Genomic DNA, 18,776 nt, shown 5'->3' on the forward strand with positions numbered 1-18,776 from the left:
ATTAACATATGTTCTGGAACAGAGAGGATTATTATGCAAGTATCAGTTTGGATTTAGAAAAGGAAGATCCAAAACTGATGCTCTTGTTCGAGTAAGTAATGAAGTGGAAAAGGCTATGAAAATGGAAGAGTTAATGGCAATAGTCTATTTTGACATTGAAAAGGCATACGATTCCATGTGGAGGGAAGGGTTGCTCATTAAATTAAGTAATATGGGTATGGGAGGGAGCTTATATAATTGGATACTGGACTTTTTATCAGACAGGAAAATTAAAGTCAAGGTTGGGGAGGAAGTGTCTAAGGACATTGAAATAGATAATGGTATCCCACAGGGTAGTGTAATCAGTCCTACATTGTTTAATATCTTGATAAATGACATTTTCTCAGATCTTGAAGGATGTATCAAATCTGCATTATATGCAGATGTTGGGCTATATGGATAATGAGAAGAAATGGGAAATATGTAATAGGAAAATTAAGAGCAATAAAGAAAGTGGAAAAATGGTCATTTAAATGGGGGTTTAAGCTGTCAATGAGTAAGTCCTGCTATATGATATTTACAAATAAGCAAAAGATTGATGTTGAGAAGCTGACTCTATATGGGAAGCCAATGGAGAGAGTGTCTGAGATTAAGTACTTAGGACTATGGCTAGATGATAAATACACATGGAAAGTGCATATTAAGCATACAGAATCAAAATGCAAGAAAGTAATAAATTTACTAAGAGCAGTGGCTGGAAATGATTGGGGGGGGCTGATAAGCAGTCACTAATTTATATACACAGAGCTATTATGAGATCTAAAATTGATTATGGATGTATAGTCTATGGAGCAGCAGCTAAGACAATACTACTAAATATAGACAGATTACAGTATAGAGCTCTACGGCTCTGTATAGGAGCCATAAAGTCAACCCCCATTAATGCTGTCCTAATAAAAGCAGGTGAAATACCATTGGAGCTCAGAAGAGAAAGATTATCACTTACATGCTGGATTGGGTTAAAAGGATGTGGAGAGGAAAACCCCACAAAGATAACAGTTCAGAACTGCTGGGAATATGACAAATTTAAGAGAAGTGGATTTGGATGGACATCGATAGGGAATATGGCTTGGAGTCTATAGAGTTCACTAGGACTACCCCAATTAGTAATATTCCACCATGGCTTTATCCAGCAACAGAAGTAGATATTAATATATTAGAGAAGAAAAGAGAATGGCAAACGAATGAAGTGGGTTACAAAGCAAGTTTATATGTAAGAAATAAGTATTTCAACTACCTTAAAATGTACACAGATGGGTCAAAGAATAAGCAAGGGGGGTGCGGGAATCGGTGTATACATCCCTGAATTTAAAATATCCATAGCTAAAAGACTTTCTGATTATTTATCAGTGTATACAGCAGAATTAGTGGCAGTCATAATAGGGTTACAATGGGTTGAAGAGGTTAAACCGGATAGGGTGGTTATATGCACTGATTCAATCGCTGTTTTGGGAAGCATCCAATCGAGGAAAAGTGACAGAGAAGATCTTATCATAGAACTATTTCAACATTTGTATAGGATCCATAGAGATGGTACTGATGTGCAGTTTTGTTGGGTGCCAGCTCATGAGGGACTGAAAGGAAATGAGGGAGCTGACTTGCTTGCAAAAAAAAGCCTTACAAAAGGAAATCTCAATTTCAGTTACATTAGTAAAAGGAGAAGGAAAAGCCCTGATTAAGAATAAAGCTATGGTGATTTGGCAGGAAAAGTGGGATGAAGATCTGAAAGGAAGGAGATATTATACAATTCAAAAATCAGTTAAAATAAAGGTCTATAAATAAAAGAACAGAAGGGAGGAAATAATAATAACAAGACTCAGATTAGATCACACAGGATTAAATAGTATGTTGGCTGTTCGAGGGAAAATAAATAGTAACAAGTGTGCTAACAGTGGAGATAAAGAAAATGTAGATCATGTCATTATGCATTGTACCATATATGAATCTGACAGAAGAAACTTACATGACAAAGTAAGAGAAACAGGACGGGCGTGGGATCTAAAAGGGGTATTGTGAACAGAAGGGGTAAGAGAGATCAGGAGGGCACTTTTTACCTTTTTAAAATGCACTAGATTGAATAATAGAATATGAGCTAAGTGACATGGTGAAACACACTCTTGTACAGTAGGTGGCGGTATGCACCTTTAAAAGTTGTTTGCGATCCGCCAAAAACCGAAGAGAAGAAGAAGAAGAAGAAGAAGGAGAAGGAATTCACAGTTTAAGCGTTCAGTCGGTTCGTGTTTTTTTGGTAATATGTGAGATTTATATTTGTTTTGATGTTTTTTTCTGTTCATGTTGAGTTTTAATGATCGTAAACGAATCTTATTATCGTTTTATGTGGCGGTTTTGTGACGCACGCTTTAAAATATTCAGTTTCAGGAGAAATAAGCAGAAATATCTGAATATCATGATTAATATCTGATAAACGAGCTCGTTAAATCAAGATGTAGATTTTAAATGAGTTCAATGAAGGTGATTATATGTCGAATAAAGCTCGTTATGGGTTAATATCCGATAATATTCTGTCAGGAAAATTAAACCACAGACATTTCTCAGCTGAAGAAAGAGGTGACGTCACTGAAGACGAAGCTGATGGAGACAGAACTCGTTTCACGCTGTACCTGTTTTGAGCGAGTTAAAGCTGAGATGGTAAGTAAGGTTCAAATGATGTGATATGACTGTTATTATGTGATGATGAACGGTACAGATGTGATTGTGTTGTGTTTGTCAGGAGCTGGAAAAGGTTTCCTGTCAATCTTCAGTGTGTGTGACTGATGGGACCTCCACAGAATGTCAGGATTCAGTGTGGAGCGGCAGAGATCAGTCCACACCACAGCAGCTGCTGGACAAACTCTCTGAACAGAGATCCAGAGACACACAGGACTCACAGCTCACTTTACTCTGTTCTACTGATGCTCAGGAGAGTGTGTGTGACAGTAATCAGGGTGATCAAACCTCCACAGAGTCTCTGACTTCTGTCTGTAACACTGGAGAACAGCAGATGCTGCAGACACCAGTGAAGATTGAAGTGAAGCAGGAGGAGATAAAAGAAGAGGAGCACAGTGATGAAGATGATGATGAACAGCAGATGCTCCAGACACCAGTGAAGATTGAAGTGAAGCAGGAGGAGATAAAAGAAGAAAACACAGCAGAGGAACAACAGAGTGATGAAGATGATGATGAACAGCAGATGCTGCAGACACCAGTGAAGATTGAAGTGAAGATGGTGGAGATAAAAGAAGAAAACACAGCAGAGGAACAACAGACTGATGATGAAGATGATGATGAACAGCAGATGCTGCAGACACCAGTGAAGATTGAAGTGAAGCTGGTGGAGATAAAAGAAGAAAACACAACAGAAGAACAACAGAGTGATGATGATGATGAGACATCGACAGAGAAAGAACAAAGTGATGAAGATGATGAGGATTTCATTCCTTTAGGTATTTTTCTTCCTTTTATATTTTTTTATGACTATCGAATGTTATGTCAGAATCTGTTACAGCAAAGGCGGTTTAATAACTCAAAAGTCAATTAAAAGTTCCCTGTTATTTTTATTGGTATTTTAGAAGTGCTCCGTTAACTTTTAAAAAGGTACATATTTTTATTTTTGTCAATTCCACTGAAATGTCAGCTGTACCATGGAAAAATTATGTTTTCAGCACTGATCTATATATATAACTATATATAGATCAGTGGTTTTCAGGAATGGAAGAAGCAACATTAATGGGGTTTGCTGCATTTCAGTACTTTGTCACGTATGTAACGATTTAGAGCTTAATTTTGTATCCTTAAAACCAGTGGTTCTCAACCTTTATGACTTCAAGGCCCCCGACTGTCCAAGACAATATTTGAAGGCACCCTGGCTAGAAACTAGATGTGTCTGATTAAAATAATTAATCATGGATAATTTGATTCTAGAAGTTTCTGAAAGAGTCTGTTTATAATTTGTAGGCATACATCTTAAAGTATTTTTTTAGCATTATAATTAAGTAGGATTATTTTATTTATTATTTATTTTAAATTAATTTTAATTCATCTTGAGGCCCCCTTGAAAGTGTGCTGAGGCCCCCTAGTGGGTCCCGGGCCCCCTGGTTGAGAACCACTGCTTTAAACAATATTAATTAAAATAAGTTAAAATGAACAAATGGTCTCACTTTAATTTAAACATCCATTATAATGCCCCATTCACACTGTGGGTGGCATTGTCTCTTGGTGTCGCACGACTTAGCGATCTGTGTTGCTGGTGGGCGTTCCTTCTGCTGCCGCCGCTCTAACGTTATTGGTGGACTTGCCATAATAGCATTTGGAATGCTGATTACAGATGATGTTTTTTTTCCCCCATGATGGTTAAGATAGATCGTTTTTTTATTGCTTTGATCTGTGATGTTTCAGTCTTATTGCAGTAATAGCCAAAATTTCGGAAGGAATTGTTTTGACAAACCTAGCAGTTTGAATTGTTATTTAATAAGCATCATCTTATATTATTGTGCTGTTCAGCATGTGCCGTACACACCACTAGAGGGCGCCGCTCGCTCACGCAGAACTGACTGAAGCACTCAATGCAGACTATATTTTAAAACATTGCCTTTTGAAGTGTAGCAATCATGCAAGGACAAATGTGATTTCAATCTTATTTCAATCCATAATGCAGCCTTAATGGATACCATACTTATGTTAAAGAGGTCAAAGTTTAAGGGTTTTTAAACTCATCATGGGTTTCCCTCATCATGTAAGTGCAGCCTCACAAACGTCATGTCTGTAACGTCGGTGTGACAAGCTTCAAGTACTCTCTCAAGGAGGAACCGGGGGCCAGGTGAACAGTTCTCGTAACTCTTTATTTTTACAATGCTTTTCAGCACACCAAAATGCACACCCACAAGTTCAGGCTCAGCTCTCTCTTCCCCTCCAACGGTCTGGATTGCCCTTTAAATACCTCTCCGCTCTCACTGCAAACTCAGCTGTTAGAGGTGATTTCCCACAGGTGTCAACCTTACCGCACTCATTCTCTCGGCTTCGCTCTCCACAGATGTCACTCGGCCACGCCCCCATCACCACATACCCCCACGACCCGACTCAGGCCAGGGAGCCATCCGGCCTGTCACTTACCTTGCTTCCTCCCATCCTATTGCACACTTCTTAGGGTTTACCGTGAGTACCGCCCATCTCAACGACTTCAGGACAGCCCTCAGATGCTGCAGGTGCCGCTGCCAATCATTACTGTAAATAATGATGTCATCCAGATAGGCAGTGGCGTGCGGTCTGAGGATTCTGTCCATGAGCTGCTGAAACATAGCCGGGGCCTCAAACAAACCGAAAGGAAGGGTGACAAATTGGTGTAAGCCAAATGGTGTGGAAAATGCAGTTTTTCGTGGGACATGGGATTTAAGGGGATCTGCTAAAATCCCTTTTTCAAATCCAGTGTCGAATAAAAGTGAGCCGCGCCTAACCGATCGAGCAGTTCATCAATCCGAGGCATTGGGTAAGCATCAAACTTAGACACCACATTGACTTTTCTATAATCCACACAAAACCGGACCGAGCCGTCGCTCTTAGGAACCAACACCACCGGGCTGGCCCAGTCACTGTGGGGTTCTTCTATTACCCCCATATCCAGCATGGCCTTTAATTAGTTTAAATAGTTCGACCAAGCTGTCCATTTAGGGGTGATAAACGCTGGTCGAATTGAGTTAATCCCCAATTATTCATACAGTTTGCGTAGTGTGCGTGACATAAATGTCGTGCCTTGATCAGTGAGGATTTCTTTTGGAATTCCCACTCAGGAGATTATTCTGAAGAGTGCCTCTGCAACACTACATGCCGAGATGTTGCGCAGAGTCACTGCTTCGGTATATTGTGTTGCATAGTCCACCAGAACTAACACAAAGCGATGCCCATGTGCCATCTACTCTAATGGCCCGATGAGGTCCATGCCAATTCTTTGAAGGGGACCTCAATCAAGGGAAGTGGGCGCAATGGCGCTCTCACGCTGGTGAGACACCATCTGGACCTGAAGCCTTCCTCGTCTTTTGTTTCCGAAAGTGCGGCTCACATCATCTTCACAGATCTTATGTGCAGGTTGAGTAGCAGGAGGGGGGTTGCAGGAGGTGTTGGTGTTTGTGTGAAGTGAAGGTCATAGTGGGTGTGGGGTGTGAGATTGGGCCTTTCACATCTGCAGTAGAACACATTCAGGTCGTCAGCCAGTTGTTGGTTCCCTACAGGGTTGGGGGTAGGAGTCCTGTCATTTGAGTTGTTTCATGCCACTCCACACTGATGCAGGGTCGTTAGCTGAACTTGTTTTTCAGCTTCTCCGAGTATCTTCTTTAAGCCACTCTGATTTCCCTGTTCAGTGTGTTCCTGGCCTGATTGTACAAGACTTTATCCCCACCCCTGTAAGCATCCTCTTTGGCCTGATGAAGCTGCCTGAGCTCTGCTGTAAACCACGGTTTGTCATTGTTGAACTTTAAATAAGTCCTAGTAGGAATGCACATATCCTCACAGAAACTGATATATGATGTAACAGTATCTGTGAGCTCGTCCAGGTCTGTGGCTACAGCCTCAAAAACACTCCAATCCGTGCAATCGAAGCAGGCTTGTAGTTCCCACTCTGCTTCATTGGTCCATTTCTTTACAGTCCTTACTACTGGCTTGGTTGATTTTAATTTCTGCCTGTAGGTTGGAAGAAGATGAACCAGACAGTGATCAGAGAGTCCCAAAGCTGCTCTAGGAACAGAGCGATATGCATCCTTTATTGTTGTGTATCAATGATCCAGTATGTTCCTGTCTCTGGTGGGGCATGTGATGTGCTGTTTGTATTTGGGCAGTTCACATGTGAGATTTTCTTTGTTAAAGTCCCCAAGAATAATAATAACTGAGTCCGGGTAATATTGTTCCATGTCTGTGATTTGATCAGCCAGCTGTTGCAGCACTGTGTTCAAACACGCGTTTGGTGCGAGTAGAAAGGCTTACAGTTAATAAAGAGCGCTTCCAAATTAGGACAGCACATCCTCTTTAACATTGTTACATCTGTACACCAACATTTATTGATATGAAAGCATGTTCCACCGCCTCTCGTTTTCCCCGTTAACTCTGCGATGCGATCCGCTCTGAACAGCTGAAAGCCCGGCTGATGTAACGCGCTGTCCGGAACGGCTTCACTCAGCCAGGTTTCTGTGAAGCACAAGGCAGCAGAGGTTGGAAAGTCCTTGTTTCTGCGGGTTAGGAGATGTAGTTCTTCCGTTTTGTTAGGAAGAGAGTGGAGATTCGCTAAGTGAATACTCGGCAGCGCTGTTCGAAATCCATGCCGACAGAGTTTGACCAGCGCACCGGCTCGTCTCCCTCGCCTGCGTCTCTTGAACAGCAGAGCTGCGCCTCCAACTAAAATGTCTGGCAAAATGTATGAATATTCGAAAACTGGGAAATTTATAAAAAGTAAAACCTGAAATATCACATTGACATAAGTATTCAGACCCTTAACTCAGTACTTAGTTGAAGCACTTTTGGCACTTTTGGGTATGATGCGACAAGCTTTGCACACCTGGATCTGGGGATTTTCTGCCATTCTTCTCTGCAGATCCTTTCAAGCTCTGTCAGGTTGGATGGGGACTGTCGGTGAACAGCCATTTTCAGGTCTCTCCAGAGATGTTCGATTGGACTCAAGTCCGGGCTCTGGCTGGGTCATTCAAGGACATTCATAGAGTTGTCCCTAAGCCACTCTTGCGTTGTCTTGGCTATGTGCTTAGGGTCATTGTCCTGTTGGAAGGTGAACCTTTGGCCCAGTCTGAGGTCCTGAGCGCTCTGGACCAGGTTTTCTTTAAGGATATCTCTGTATTTTGTCTCTGTACTAGTCCCCCAGTTCTTGCCGCTGAAAAACACCCCCACAGCATGATGCTATTACCACCATGCTTCTCCATTGGGATGGTATTGCACAGGTGATGAGCGGTGCCTGGTTTCCTCCAGACATGATGCTTGGAATTGAGGCCAAACAGTTCAGTCTTCGTTTCATCAGACCAGAGAATCTTTTCTCACAGTCTGAGAGGACTTTAGGTGCTTTTTTGCAAATTCCAAGCAGGCTTTCATGTGTCTTGCACTGAGAAGATGCTTCCGTCTGGCCTCTCTGCCATAAAGCCCAGATCGGTGGAGTGTTGCAGTGATAATTGTCCTTCTGCAAGTTTCTCCCATCTCCACACACGATCTCAGGAGCTCAACCAGAGTGACCATCGGGTTCTTGGTCACCTCTCTTACCAAGGCCCTTCTCCCCCGATTGCTTAGTTTGGACAGGAGGCCAGCTCTAAGAAGAGTCCTGGTTGTTCCAAACTTCTTCCATTTAAGAATTATGAAGGTTACTGTGCTCTTGGGAACCTTCAATGCAGCCTCAACACAGTTCTGTCTCTGAGCTCTGTAAGCAGTTCCTTTGACCTCATGGCTTGGTTTTTGCTCTGATATTCATTTTCAGCTGTGAGACCTTATATAGACAGGTGTGTGCCTTTCCAAATCATGTCCAATCAGTTGAATTTTCCAAAGGTGGACTCCAATCAAAGTGTAGAAACATCTCAAAGATGATCCTGGGAAATGGGATGCACCTGAGCTAAATTTCAAGTGTCATAGCAAAGGGTGTGAATACTATGTCAGTGTGAATTTCAGTTTTTTCTTTTTAATACATTTGCAAAGTTATCAGAAATCTGGGTTTTGCTTTGTCATTATGGGGTATGGAGTGTAGATTGATGTGAAAAAAATGAAATAATTTAAAGCATTTTAGCATGAGGTTACAACATAACGAAATGTGAAAAAATGAAGGGGTCTTAATACTTTCTGATTGCACTGTATGTATAATCATAAACCCTTCCCAGCGCCCTCTAGCATTGGTTTGGGGTCCACACTGAGCATTACTATGAAATGATAAATGATTAACATTACAATCCAAATCACAAAATTTGTCATCCCTTCCCAAATGTTGGCTGTAGATGCAGCACACTTGAAACATGTCACAGATCAAAGCAATTATTAGTAATCTATCAGAATCATCATGGTAATAGATGAAGCTGTGAATGTTTGATTCTCTCATTTATAGCCTATCCAAATGATCTGTAACTGTCATGTCTGTAACCTTTTTATTATGGGTATTTATAGACAAGAAAGGAGACCCATTTTGTTCATCAACATGAGCACAACGCTGGCATATTTAAACATGATGGACGAGGTCGAGCTAAAATCACACTGTACAATAGTATTCATCGACACCTGCTTTTATATCAGTCTACATGTCGTTAACCTGTTACGTTCATTTTTAGCACACACACACTTGCAGCTGATCAGATTGTGGGCGACATCAATCCAAGGACTATGAACATACTTTTCCTTATTCAGCCTTTGGTGGATTGAAAATGTATCTATTTATAGCATTTACTAATATTTGTATGCAAAACCTCCATTCCTCAATTAAAAAAAAACAAAAATGGTGTCAAAACAAATTCAAATTAATCGATAAAATAAAGAAAATCGCCCAGCCTTACATACGTGTTCTTAGGAGTGTCAACTCTTATACATTCTGTGGCTAGTATTATTTCTGGATTGTGCGATTTAATTCACAGTTTTTAAGTATGTGTTCTCCCAAAAAACTTTCATCCATTTTTGTCACATCTGTAACGCAAGTTCATTTCATTATCTAAACTGGGGGCAAAAACAATTGTCTAGACTAAATGTTTTCTGATGTCTGGACTGTATGTGCAGGGATTTGGGATTATACATGCAAAGTACATAAAAGTGAAGTTAAACTTCATATTTTCACTGTAAATGTCAAGTCTGTAACGCTCGAATTAACCTTTTAATGTTTCCAAAATCATAAAAAAATCTTCAGGGACAATGACTCTGGATTAGGATTTCTGCTTAAAGCCTTAATTTGTTTGTTTATAAGAATAGTTCACCCAAAAATGAAAACTGTCATTATGTACTCGCCCTCATGTTATTCCCAACATGTATGACTTTCTTTCTGTGTCTGTGGCTCACATTTAATCTAAATGACTATAATCATGAAATGCAGTTATCAGACAGAATTGATGCACAGCAAAAATCACAAATATATAATGGACGCTTGTGTTCTGCCATTAAATTAGCATTCAGTTAGATTTATTTTACGTTTGTCCCTTTTGAAATAATTTCTGTTAATTTATTCATTGTATAGAGCTGATGGAAGAGCAAGAGGAACATCAAGAACTGAATGAAGTGGAGGAGAAACATCAGTATCAGAAACATCATGATTTTATAACTGGAGAAAAGACAGAAAATAATTTCTCACCAAAAAACCCTCAAAGAAGAGCAGCCAAAAATACTTTCACTTGCTCTCAGTGTGGAAAGAATTTCAAATGTAAAAGCAGTCTTAATAAACACATGAGAGTTCATACTGGAGAGAAACCATACAAGTGCTCACACTTTGAAAAGAGTTTCACTCTGTCAAACAGCTTGAGATCACACGAGAGAATTCACACTGGAGAGAAACCATACAAGTGCTCACACTGTGGAAAGAGTTTCACTCAGTCAGACCACCTAAAAACACACGAGAGAATTCATACTGGAGAGAAACCATACAAGTGCTCACACTGTGGAAAGAGTTTCACTCAGTCACAAACCCTGAAAACACATGAAAGAATTCATACTGGAGAGAAACCATACAAGTGCTCACACTGTGAAAAGAGTTTCACTCTGTCAAACAGCTTGAGATCACACAAGAGAATTCATACTGGAGAGAAACCTTACAAGTGCTCACACTGTGGAAAGAGTTTCACTCGGTCAGGCCGCCTAAAAACACACGAGAGAATTCATACTGGAGAGAAACCTTACAAGTGCTCACATTGTGGAAAGAGTTTCATTCAGTCAGAAAGCCTGAAAGCACATGAGAGAATTCATACTGGAGAGAAACCTTACAAGTGCTCACACTGTGAAAAGAGTTTCACTCGGTCAGGCCGCCTAAAATCACACGAGAGAATTCATACTGGAGAGAAACCATACAAGTGCTCACATTGTGGAAAGAGTTTCACTCAGTCACAAACCCTGAAAACACACGAGAGAATTCATACTGGAGAGAAACCTTACAAGTGTTCACACTGTGGAAAGAGTTTCACTCAGTCAATCAGCTTGAGATCACACGAGAGAATTCATACTGGAGAGAAACCTTACAAGTGCTCACACTGTGAAAAGAGTTTCACTCATTCACAAAACCTGAAAAAACACGAGCGACTTTATACTGGAGAGAAACCTTTCAAGTGCTCACACTGTGAAAAGAGTTTCACTCAATCAAACAGCTTGAGATTACACGAAAGAATTCATACTGGATAGTCTTGTCTAATGGGCTAGTTGCACAAGACGATGCCTGTGAGCTTTCACCACATGACTGTGTGCATGTTTACATCTGGTTGTATGAGCGCTCAGTGAAACTGAGTGAGAACACACGGTGTGATCGCGCTGTTGCTTTGAGAATAAACTTCCAAAGGAGACTTGGTTGAGACCAGCATGAGCGTGTTTAAAAGTAAAGAAAGAAATGAGAGTGGTTTGTTTATCAGTGACGGTAGATAACATTCACTTTACATTGTTGTGTGCCTCAACCAGCAGTGACGAGCTGACCAGCGGTATGAAGTAAATAGTGTTAAAATTGTAGGTAACACTTTACAATAAGGTTCTGTACATCAACATGCAGTAACTAACATGAAATAACAACTAACAATACAGCATTTATTAACCTTGATTTATGTTCATTTCTATCTATACATTTACATGGGACACATGAACAAATGGTTAACAATAAACAATAATATATTTCAATAAAACATCAACCTAGATTAATGCTCTAATAGTTATAATTGTAAGTTTATTATTCCAAATGCATTAACCAATTTTTACGAATTGAACCTTATTGTAAAGTGTTACCAAAATGTTGCATCTGTAATCAGATGTAAGACACAAACAGAAATTGTAACTTTATAAATGTGTTGGTTGTTGTCCAACAGAGGATTAATATGACCTTATTTACCCTGCAGTTGTACAACCCCAATTCCAAAAAAGTTGTATGGACAGTAAGGAAAATGCTAATAAAAACAGAAATGAGTGATTTGTAAATTATATTCACCCTTTGCTATATTGAAAGCACTACAACTACACATTATATGATGTTTTAACCTGTGAATTTCTTTGTTTTTTTTAAATGTACAGTAATTTCAAATCAGATGATTGCAACAAGCTCCAAAAAAGTTGGGACAGTCGAGTGTTTACCATTGTGAAACATCATAATTTCTTCTAATAACACTTTTTAAGCATTTAGGCATTGAAGACACAATTTTGTTAAGTTTAGAAAGTGGAATTTTCCCCCATTCATCCATTATGTAGGTGTTTAGCTGCACAAATGTATGGGGTCTTCGTTGCCGTATTGTGCGCTTCATAATGCGCCACACATTCTCAATTGGAGACATGTAAGGACTGCAGACAGGCCAATCTAGCACCCGCACACTCTGTTTACACAGTCATGCACTTTTAATCTAGGCAGTATGTGGGTTGATGTTGTCATGCTTCAAACAACATACTGATGAAAATGCAGGGACATCCCTGGGAAAGACGGTGCTGGATTGCAGTATATGTTGATCCAAAATGTATACATATCTGTCTGCATTCATGATGTTTTCATAGATGTGTGAGTTACCCATGCCATGGACACTGACACAGCCCTGGCCCATACAGACACTGGCTGCTAATAACAGCTTGGGTGGTCCTTTTCCTCTTTGGCCTGGATAACATGACAACTGTGTTTTTCAAAAACTTTTTGAAATGTGGACTCTTCTGACCAAAAAAACACAGATCCACGGTTCTACTTTCCATCTAAGATGAGACTGAGCCCAGAGAAGTCGGCAGCGCTTCTGGACAGTGTTGATGTAGGGCTTATGCTTTGATAGTTAAGTCTTAACTGGCATCTGTGGATGCAGTGGCGAATGGTGTTGACTAACAAAGGTTTACTAAAGTTATCCCAGCCCGTGTGTGATCTCTGATCCTTCAAGACAGTGATGTCTGAGGGATCGGAGATCACGCGCATTCAGAAGCTGTTTTCATCTTGCCCTTTACACATAGTGATTTGACCAGATTCCTTGAATCTTTTAACTATATTGTGCACTGTAGAGGGTGAAATGCCCCAAATCCTTCCAATTTGCCTTTGGAGAACTTTCTCAAAGTGCTGGATTATTTGCTGAAGCATCTCTTGGCAAATTGACAAGTATCGAACGATCCTTGCTCTTAAAGGACTAGGCTGTTTTTGGAGGCTCCAAAAACAGCCTAGTCCTTTAAGAGATGTTTAACATCTCCTATTTCACATCGCCTTGTTATTTCAACTTGTCACGTTGTTATTAGTTTTAAATTGCCCCTGTCTCAACTTTTTTGGAGCGTGTTGCAATCGTCTGATTTGAAATTACTGTACGTTTAAAAAAACAAAACAAACCAATGAAATTCACAAGGTAAAACATCATATAATGTGTAGTTGTAGTGCTTTCATTATAGCAAAGGCTGAATATAAATTACAAATCACTCCTTTTTGTTTTTATTCACATTTTTCATACTGTCCCAACTTTTTTGGAATTAGGGTTGTATATTCATCTTCAGATTGTATATCTTACTGAATCTGTATCCAAGCCTAGCATTATTTATTCATGTTCACAGAAACTTAGATGAGCTACTGAAGTTTATTATTGTTCTTACCTTCATAGTCATCGATGTAACTGCATACATACTGTAACGTGTTGACATGTTGTTTATGGTCTTATTCTAACTGATAAGAGAAATTTGTGTTATGCATTTTACTGGGTTGTAATGTCTTGCATTGATAGCTGTTCCTGAATGTTTAGTGTATGTATGTGTGCAATGGGAGACTGTGCAGAAGGGGTTCACCGCAGTTTTTAAGTGTGCTTCTCTAAACAATTACAGAGTGTATGGCGTGGCTGTGGCCGACAACAGCCTTTAATAAACACACTGTTTATGAGATCGACCTCATGTGTCTTCATTGCGAAGCTTCAATACATTTGAAATCTCTTTTCTGTAAACACCATGTAAAATGCCATTTTTTGCGTACTCCGTACCGGTGCCAGGCGAAACCGGAAGTGGTTATACCCAAACTCTGTAAACCAGGAATAAAACATGGTGTCTTATGCAACTTGCCAGCTATTGTGATGACTCTTCACCACCACAAGATGGCAGCATCTACTAACAATAGATTAGATGCCCTTATTGTTGGCAAGATGTTGTACAACTCGCGTCTTGAGAACATGTAACATTGTACTATATTGTTGTTGTGTTTCAGACGATCAGAACCCTACTAAATGTGAACCTTTCAGAGGTCAAGTGTTGAAGTGATTTTTGAGACCAGTTGGTCTCCATATTGACATTGATTTCAGCCTTTAACATTTGTTGGAATTCATTTAGCAAAAGGGATACTTTAAAGCGCCAACTATATGATTTCCTTTTCTTCATATGTGGCAACACCACTAAACACACCAGGGTGCAATCTGAGTCTAAAATGTTTCCAATTGAGCAATCGGCAACTAATGAAATGAGGGACTTAGATATAAAAAAAAAATCTATTCTAGAATAAATCTTATGGACTGATGAAAAAATGTATAGTCCCTCCCAGATGGGTTCAAAAGTCTCCAAATATCTGTAATACCAAGATTTTTACACAACCTGTGAAGCGTCAATATTATTCTACGGGGCTTGCACACTTTTGCTTCACTATGGTCAAGGACTGAGTCCATCAAAAGATTAGTCTCCTCCCAATATTATATCATGAGGGGTGCTAGTGGCTTGCAACATCCCTTCAAGATCTATAAAAAGCCCTGGTCATCAACGTTAGGTGCATAAATATTAGCCAAAATAAGACTTTGCCCCTGAATTTCAGCTAAAACAATAATGAATCTGTTTGAGACATTTGAATTGTAGATGTTTACTTATCAGTGTAATGACTCCCTTGCTCTTACTTGAGCCAGTACTAAAGAAAACATGCCCACCCCATATCTTCCCAAATTGTTCAGCTTCCTGTGGGGAAAGGTGCGTTTCTTGAAGAAACACTATATCATATTTCTTATGTTTAAGAAGAGAAATAACCTTCCTTTTTTATGGGGTGCCCCAACCCATTCATATTCCATATGGAGAGAGGCAATCCACTCATATTAACGTTTGACCTTTTGATATATAAGAAAAAATAGATTGTGTGTCAAAAACAGGATTGTAAAGACCACATTCCAACATTAGTGCAACCATCAAAACGCAAACATCCCCCAGAACCAAACAAACAGAAAAAAGAAAAACGTGCGCATTAACCCAGTGCACGACAGCGCCAACTGGCGTCCGACCCTATAAACTCAAACAGTCCATGCACGCCTACGAGAACCCCCGCGACAGCCTTGCCATTGGACTGCTAATGTCCAGTGTTTTTATAAACATTTTGTGAGACAGAATTACACAGCAAAAGATAATCTATAAAACAAACTCCAGCTAATAGGCAGAAGAAACACAAAGAGCTTGTAGCTTCATCCATAAAACTGTCCTGAAGGTGTGTTACTCTACAAAATAAACTCCAGCCTCTAGGCGGAACCAGCACAAAAAAGCGCACAGATTCATCAAACAGTCAAGTGAATGTTCAGTGAGCCAGTCCATTTGGCTGCAACGTACCACAAGATGACTTACTCACTCCACTGACTTTATGAAGGACATCACTTGCTGTGGGCATGTGAATTTTTTACGGACATCATTAGTGCATCTGTTCTCAATTTGGCCAGGAATATCAGTGCAAAAGCAACCTTCCATTGATGTAAAAGTTTCTTGCATTCCTTGAATCGATCACATTTCTCTCTTGTCGAATTCGCAAAGTCTGGGAACAAGAAAATGCTGTGGTTTTTCCAAGAAAGCCTTCCTTTACTCCTCGCCTCACGTAATACAAGAGCTTTATCGGATGATCTCAGAAATTTGGCCAGAATTGATCGGGGCCTGTCTCCCTCTGCAGATCGCTGAGCAGGAACCCTGTGAGCTTGCTCGATTTCCAGCTTATGGCCTGCTATGTCGAGCAGATTCGGAAGGATCCCATCCAGGAATTTCACCATATCCTGTCCCTCTTCGGCCTCAGGAATTCCGACGATACAGACATTATTCTGCCGGCTACGGTCCTCCATGTCCTCCAACTTCTGTTCAACCTCCCTTGTGTATGCAGACTCATCGTCATCTCGGATGAGGCCGATGCCAGTGGTGTCGTCTGCAAACTTCAGGCTTGACATAGGGTTCCTTGGCGATGCAGTCATTGGTGTAGAGGGAGAAGAGTAGTGGGGAGAGCACACATCCCTGGGGTGCACCAGTGCTGATTGTACAGGTGCTGGAAGTGAGTTTCCCCTGTCTCACAAGCTGCTGCCTGTCCGTCAGAAAGCTGGTAATCCATTGACAGATAGATATGGGAACAGAGAGTTGGTGTAATTTATTCTGGAGTATAGCTGGGATGATGGTGTTGAAAGCTGAACTGAAGTCCACAAAAATGATCCTTGCATATGTCCCTGGTCTGTCCAGATGTTGCAGGATATGATGCAATCCCATGTTGACTGCATCATCCACAGACCTGTTTGCTCGATAAGCAAATTGAAGGGGATCTGGAAAGGGTCCAGTGATGTTCTTCAGGTGGGCCAACACCAGTCTCTCAAATGATTTCATGACCACAGACGTCAGGGCAACAGGTCTGTAGTCATTAAGTCCTGTGTTTGGTTTCTTTGGGACAGGAATAATGATTGAGCGTTTGAAGCAGCATGGGACTTCACACTGCTCCAGTGATCTATCGAAGATCTGTGTGAAGGTGGGGGCCAGCTGGTTAGCACAGGATCAAAGACACGCTGGTGAGACGCCATCTGGGCCTGAAGCTTTCCTCGTCTTTTGTTTCCGAAAGACGCAGCTCTCATCATCTTTAAAGATCTTAAGTGCAGGTTGAGTAGCAGGAGGGGGGTTGCAAGAGGTGTTGGTGTTTGTGTGAAGTGAAGGTCAGAGAGGTGTGAGGGGTGTGAGATTGTGAGGGGTGTGAGATTGGGCCTTTCAAATCTGGAGTAGAACACATTCAGTTCATCAGCCAGTTGTTGGTCCACCACAGGGTTGGGGGTAGGAGTCCTGTAATTTGTGAGTTGTTTCATGCCACTCCACAGTGATGCAGGGTCGTTAGCTGAAAACTTGTTTTTCAGCTTCTCAAAGTATCTTCTTTAGCCACTCTGATTTCCTTGTTCAGTGTGTTCCTGGCCTGATTGTACAAGACTTTATCCCCACCCCTGTAAGCATCCTCTTTGGCCTGACAAAGCTGCCTGAGCTCTGCTATAAACCACGGTTTGTCGTTGTTGAACTTTAAATAAGTCCTAGTAGGAATGCACATATCCTCACAGAAACTGATATATGATGTAACAGTATCTGTGAGCTCATCCAGGTCTGTGGCTGCAGCCTCAAAAACACTCCAATCCGTGCAATCGAAGCAGGCTTGTAGTTCCCGCTCTGCTTCATTGGTCCATCTCTTTACAGTCCTTACTACTGGCTTGGTTGATTTTAATTTCTGCCTGTAGGTTGGAAGAAGATGAACCAGACAGTGATCAGAAAGTCCCAAAGCTGCTCTAGGAACAGAGAGATATGCATCCTTTATTGTTATGTAACAATGATACAGTATGTTCCTGTCTCTGGTGGGGCATGTAATGTGCTGTTTGTATTTGGGCAGTTCACGTGTGAGATTTTCTTAGTTAAAATCCCCAAGAATAATAATAACTGAGTCCGGGTATTGTTGTTCTGTGTCTGTGATTTAATCAGTCAGCTGTTGCAGCGCTGTATTCACATGCGTTTGGCGTGATATACACACTCACCAGAATAAACGAGGAAAACTCCTGCGGCAAGTAGAAAGGCTTACAGTTAATAAAGAGCGCTTCCAAATTAGGACAGCACATCCTCTTTAACGTTGTTACATCTGTACACCAACTTTCAATGATGTAAAAGCATGTTCCACCGCTTCTCGTTTTCCCCGTTAACTCCGCAATGCGATCCGCTCTGAACAGCTGAAAGCCCGGCAGATGTAACGTGTTGTCCGGAATGGATTCACTCAGCCAGGTTTCTGTGAAGCACAAGGCAGCAGAGTTTGAAAAGTCCTTGTTTGTACGGGTGAGGAGATGTAGTTTGTCCATTTTGTTAGGAAGAGAGCAGAGATTCACTAGATGAACACTCGGCAGCACTGTTCGAAAACCACGCTGACAGAGCCTGACCAGTGCGCCTGCTCGTCTCCCTCGCCTGCATCTGATAGCACGTTTAAACAACACAGCTGCGCCTCTGACTAAAATGTCCAGCAAAACGTCTGAATATTCAAAAACCGGGAAAAGGTTGTCTGGTATATGCTGCCGAATGTTCAGCAGTTCGTCCCTGGTAAAACTGACTGTAAAAATATTACTAAACACAGGACATACAAACAAAAACCACAAAAGAACACCGAGGCAGCCATCCGTGGCGCCATCTTGACTAGTGTTGTCTGACTCCCGAATGAATGATTCTTATGAACTGGCTCTATTTAGTGAATCAAAAAGCATGATGAATCAGGAGTAGTGGTGTCTGATGTAGTTCGACTAAATTTATTGACTCGCTCGAAATAAACCAAGAACTGTTAAGGCCCCTGTGGACTTCATACAAAATCGAAGAACAAATGGGTGTGATGTCATTTAGAT

The 18,776-nt window shown here is 40.9% G+C and overlaps 2 protein-coding genes across 3 annotated transcripts in view; both read left to right on the forward strand.

Moving 5' to 3' along the window:
- LOC127418542 (uncharacterized) overlaps positions 1-14,053 on the forward strand; it is a 164,512-nt gene extending 150,459 nt beyond the window's left edge. The window contains 4 exon segments of the mRNA XM_051659121.1: positions 2,596-2,688; positions 2,774-3,482; positions 10,220-11,340; positions 11,343-14,053. Coding sequence (XP_051515081.1) covers positions 2,596-2,688; positions 2,774-3,482; positions 10,220-11,340; positions 11,343-11,537 — 2,118 coding nt within the window. The 3' untranslated portion in view covers positions 11,538-14,053.
- The window catches only part of LOC127418573 (zinc finger protein 501-like), a 116,765-nt gene that overhangs the window by 81,253 nt on the left and 16,736 nt on the right, over positions 1-18,776 (forward strand). The window lies entirely within an intron of this gene.

Source organism: Myxocyprinus asiaticus, chromosome 28 (genome assembly GCF_019703515.2).
Source record: "Myxocyprinus asiaticus isolate MX2 ecotype Aquarium Trade chromosome 28, UBuf_Myxa_2, whole genome shotgun sequence".
Lineage (NCBI taxonomy): Eukaryota > Metazoa > Chordata > Actinopteri > Cypriniformes > Catostomidae > Myxocyprinus > Myxocyprinus asiaticus.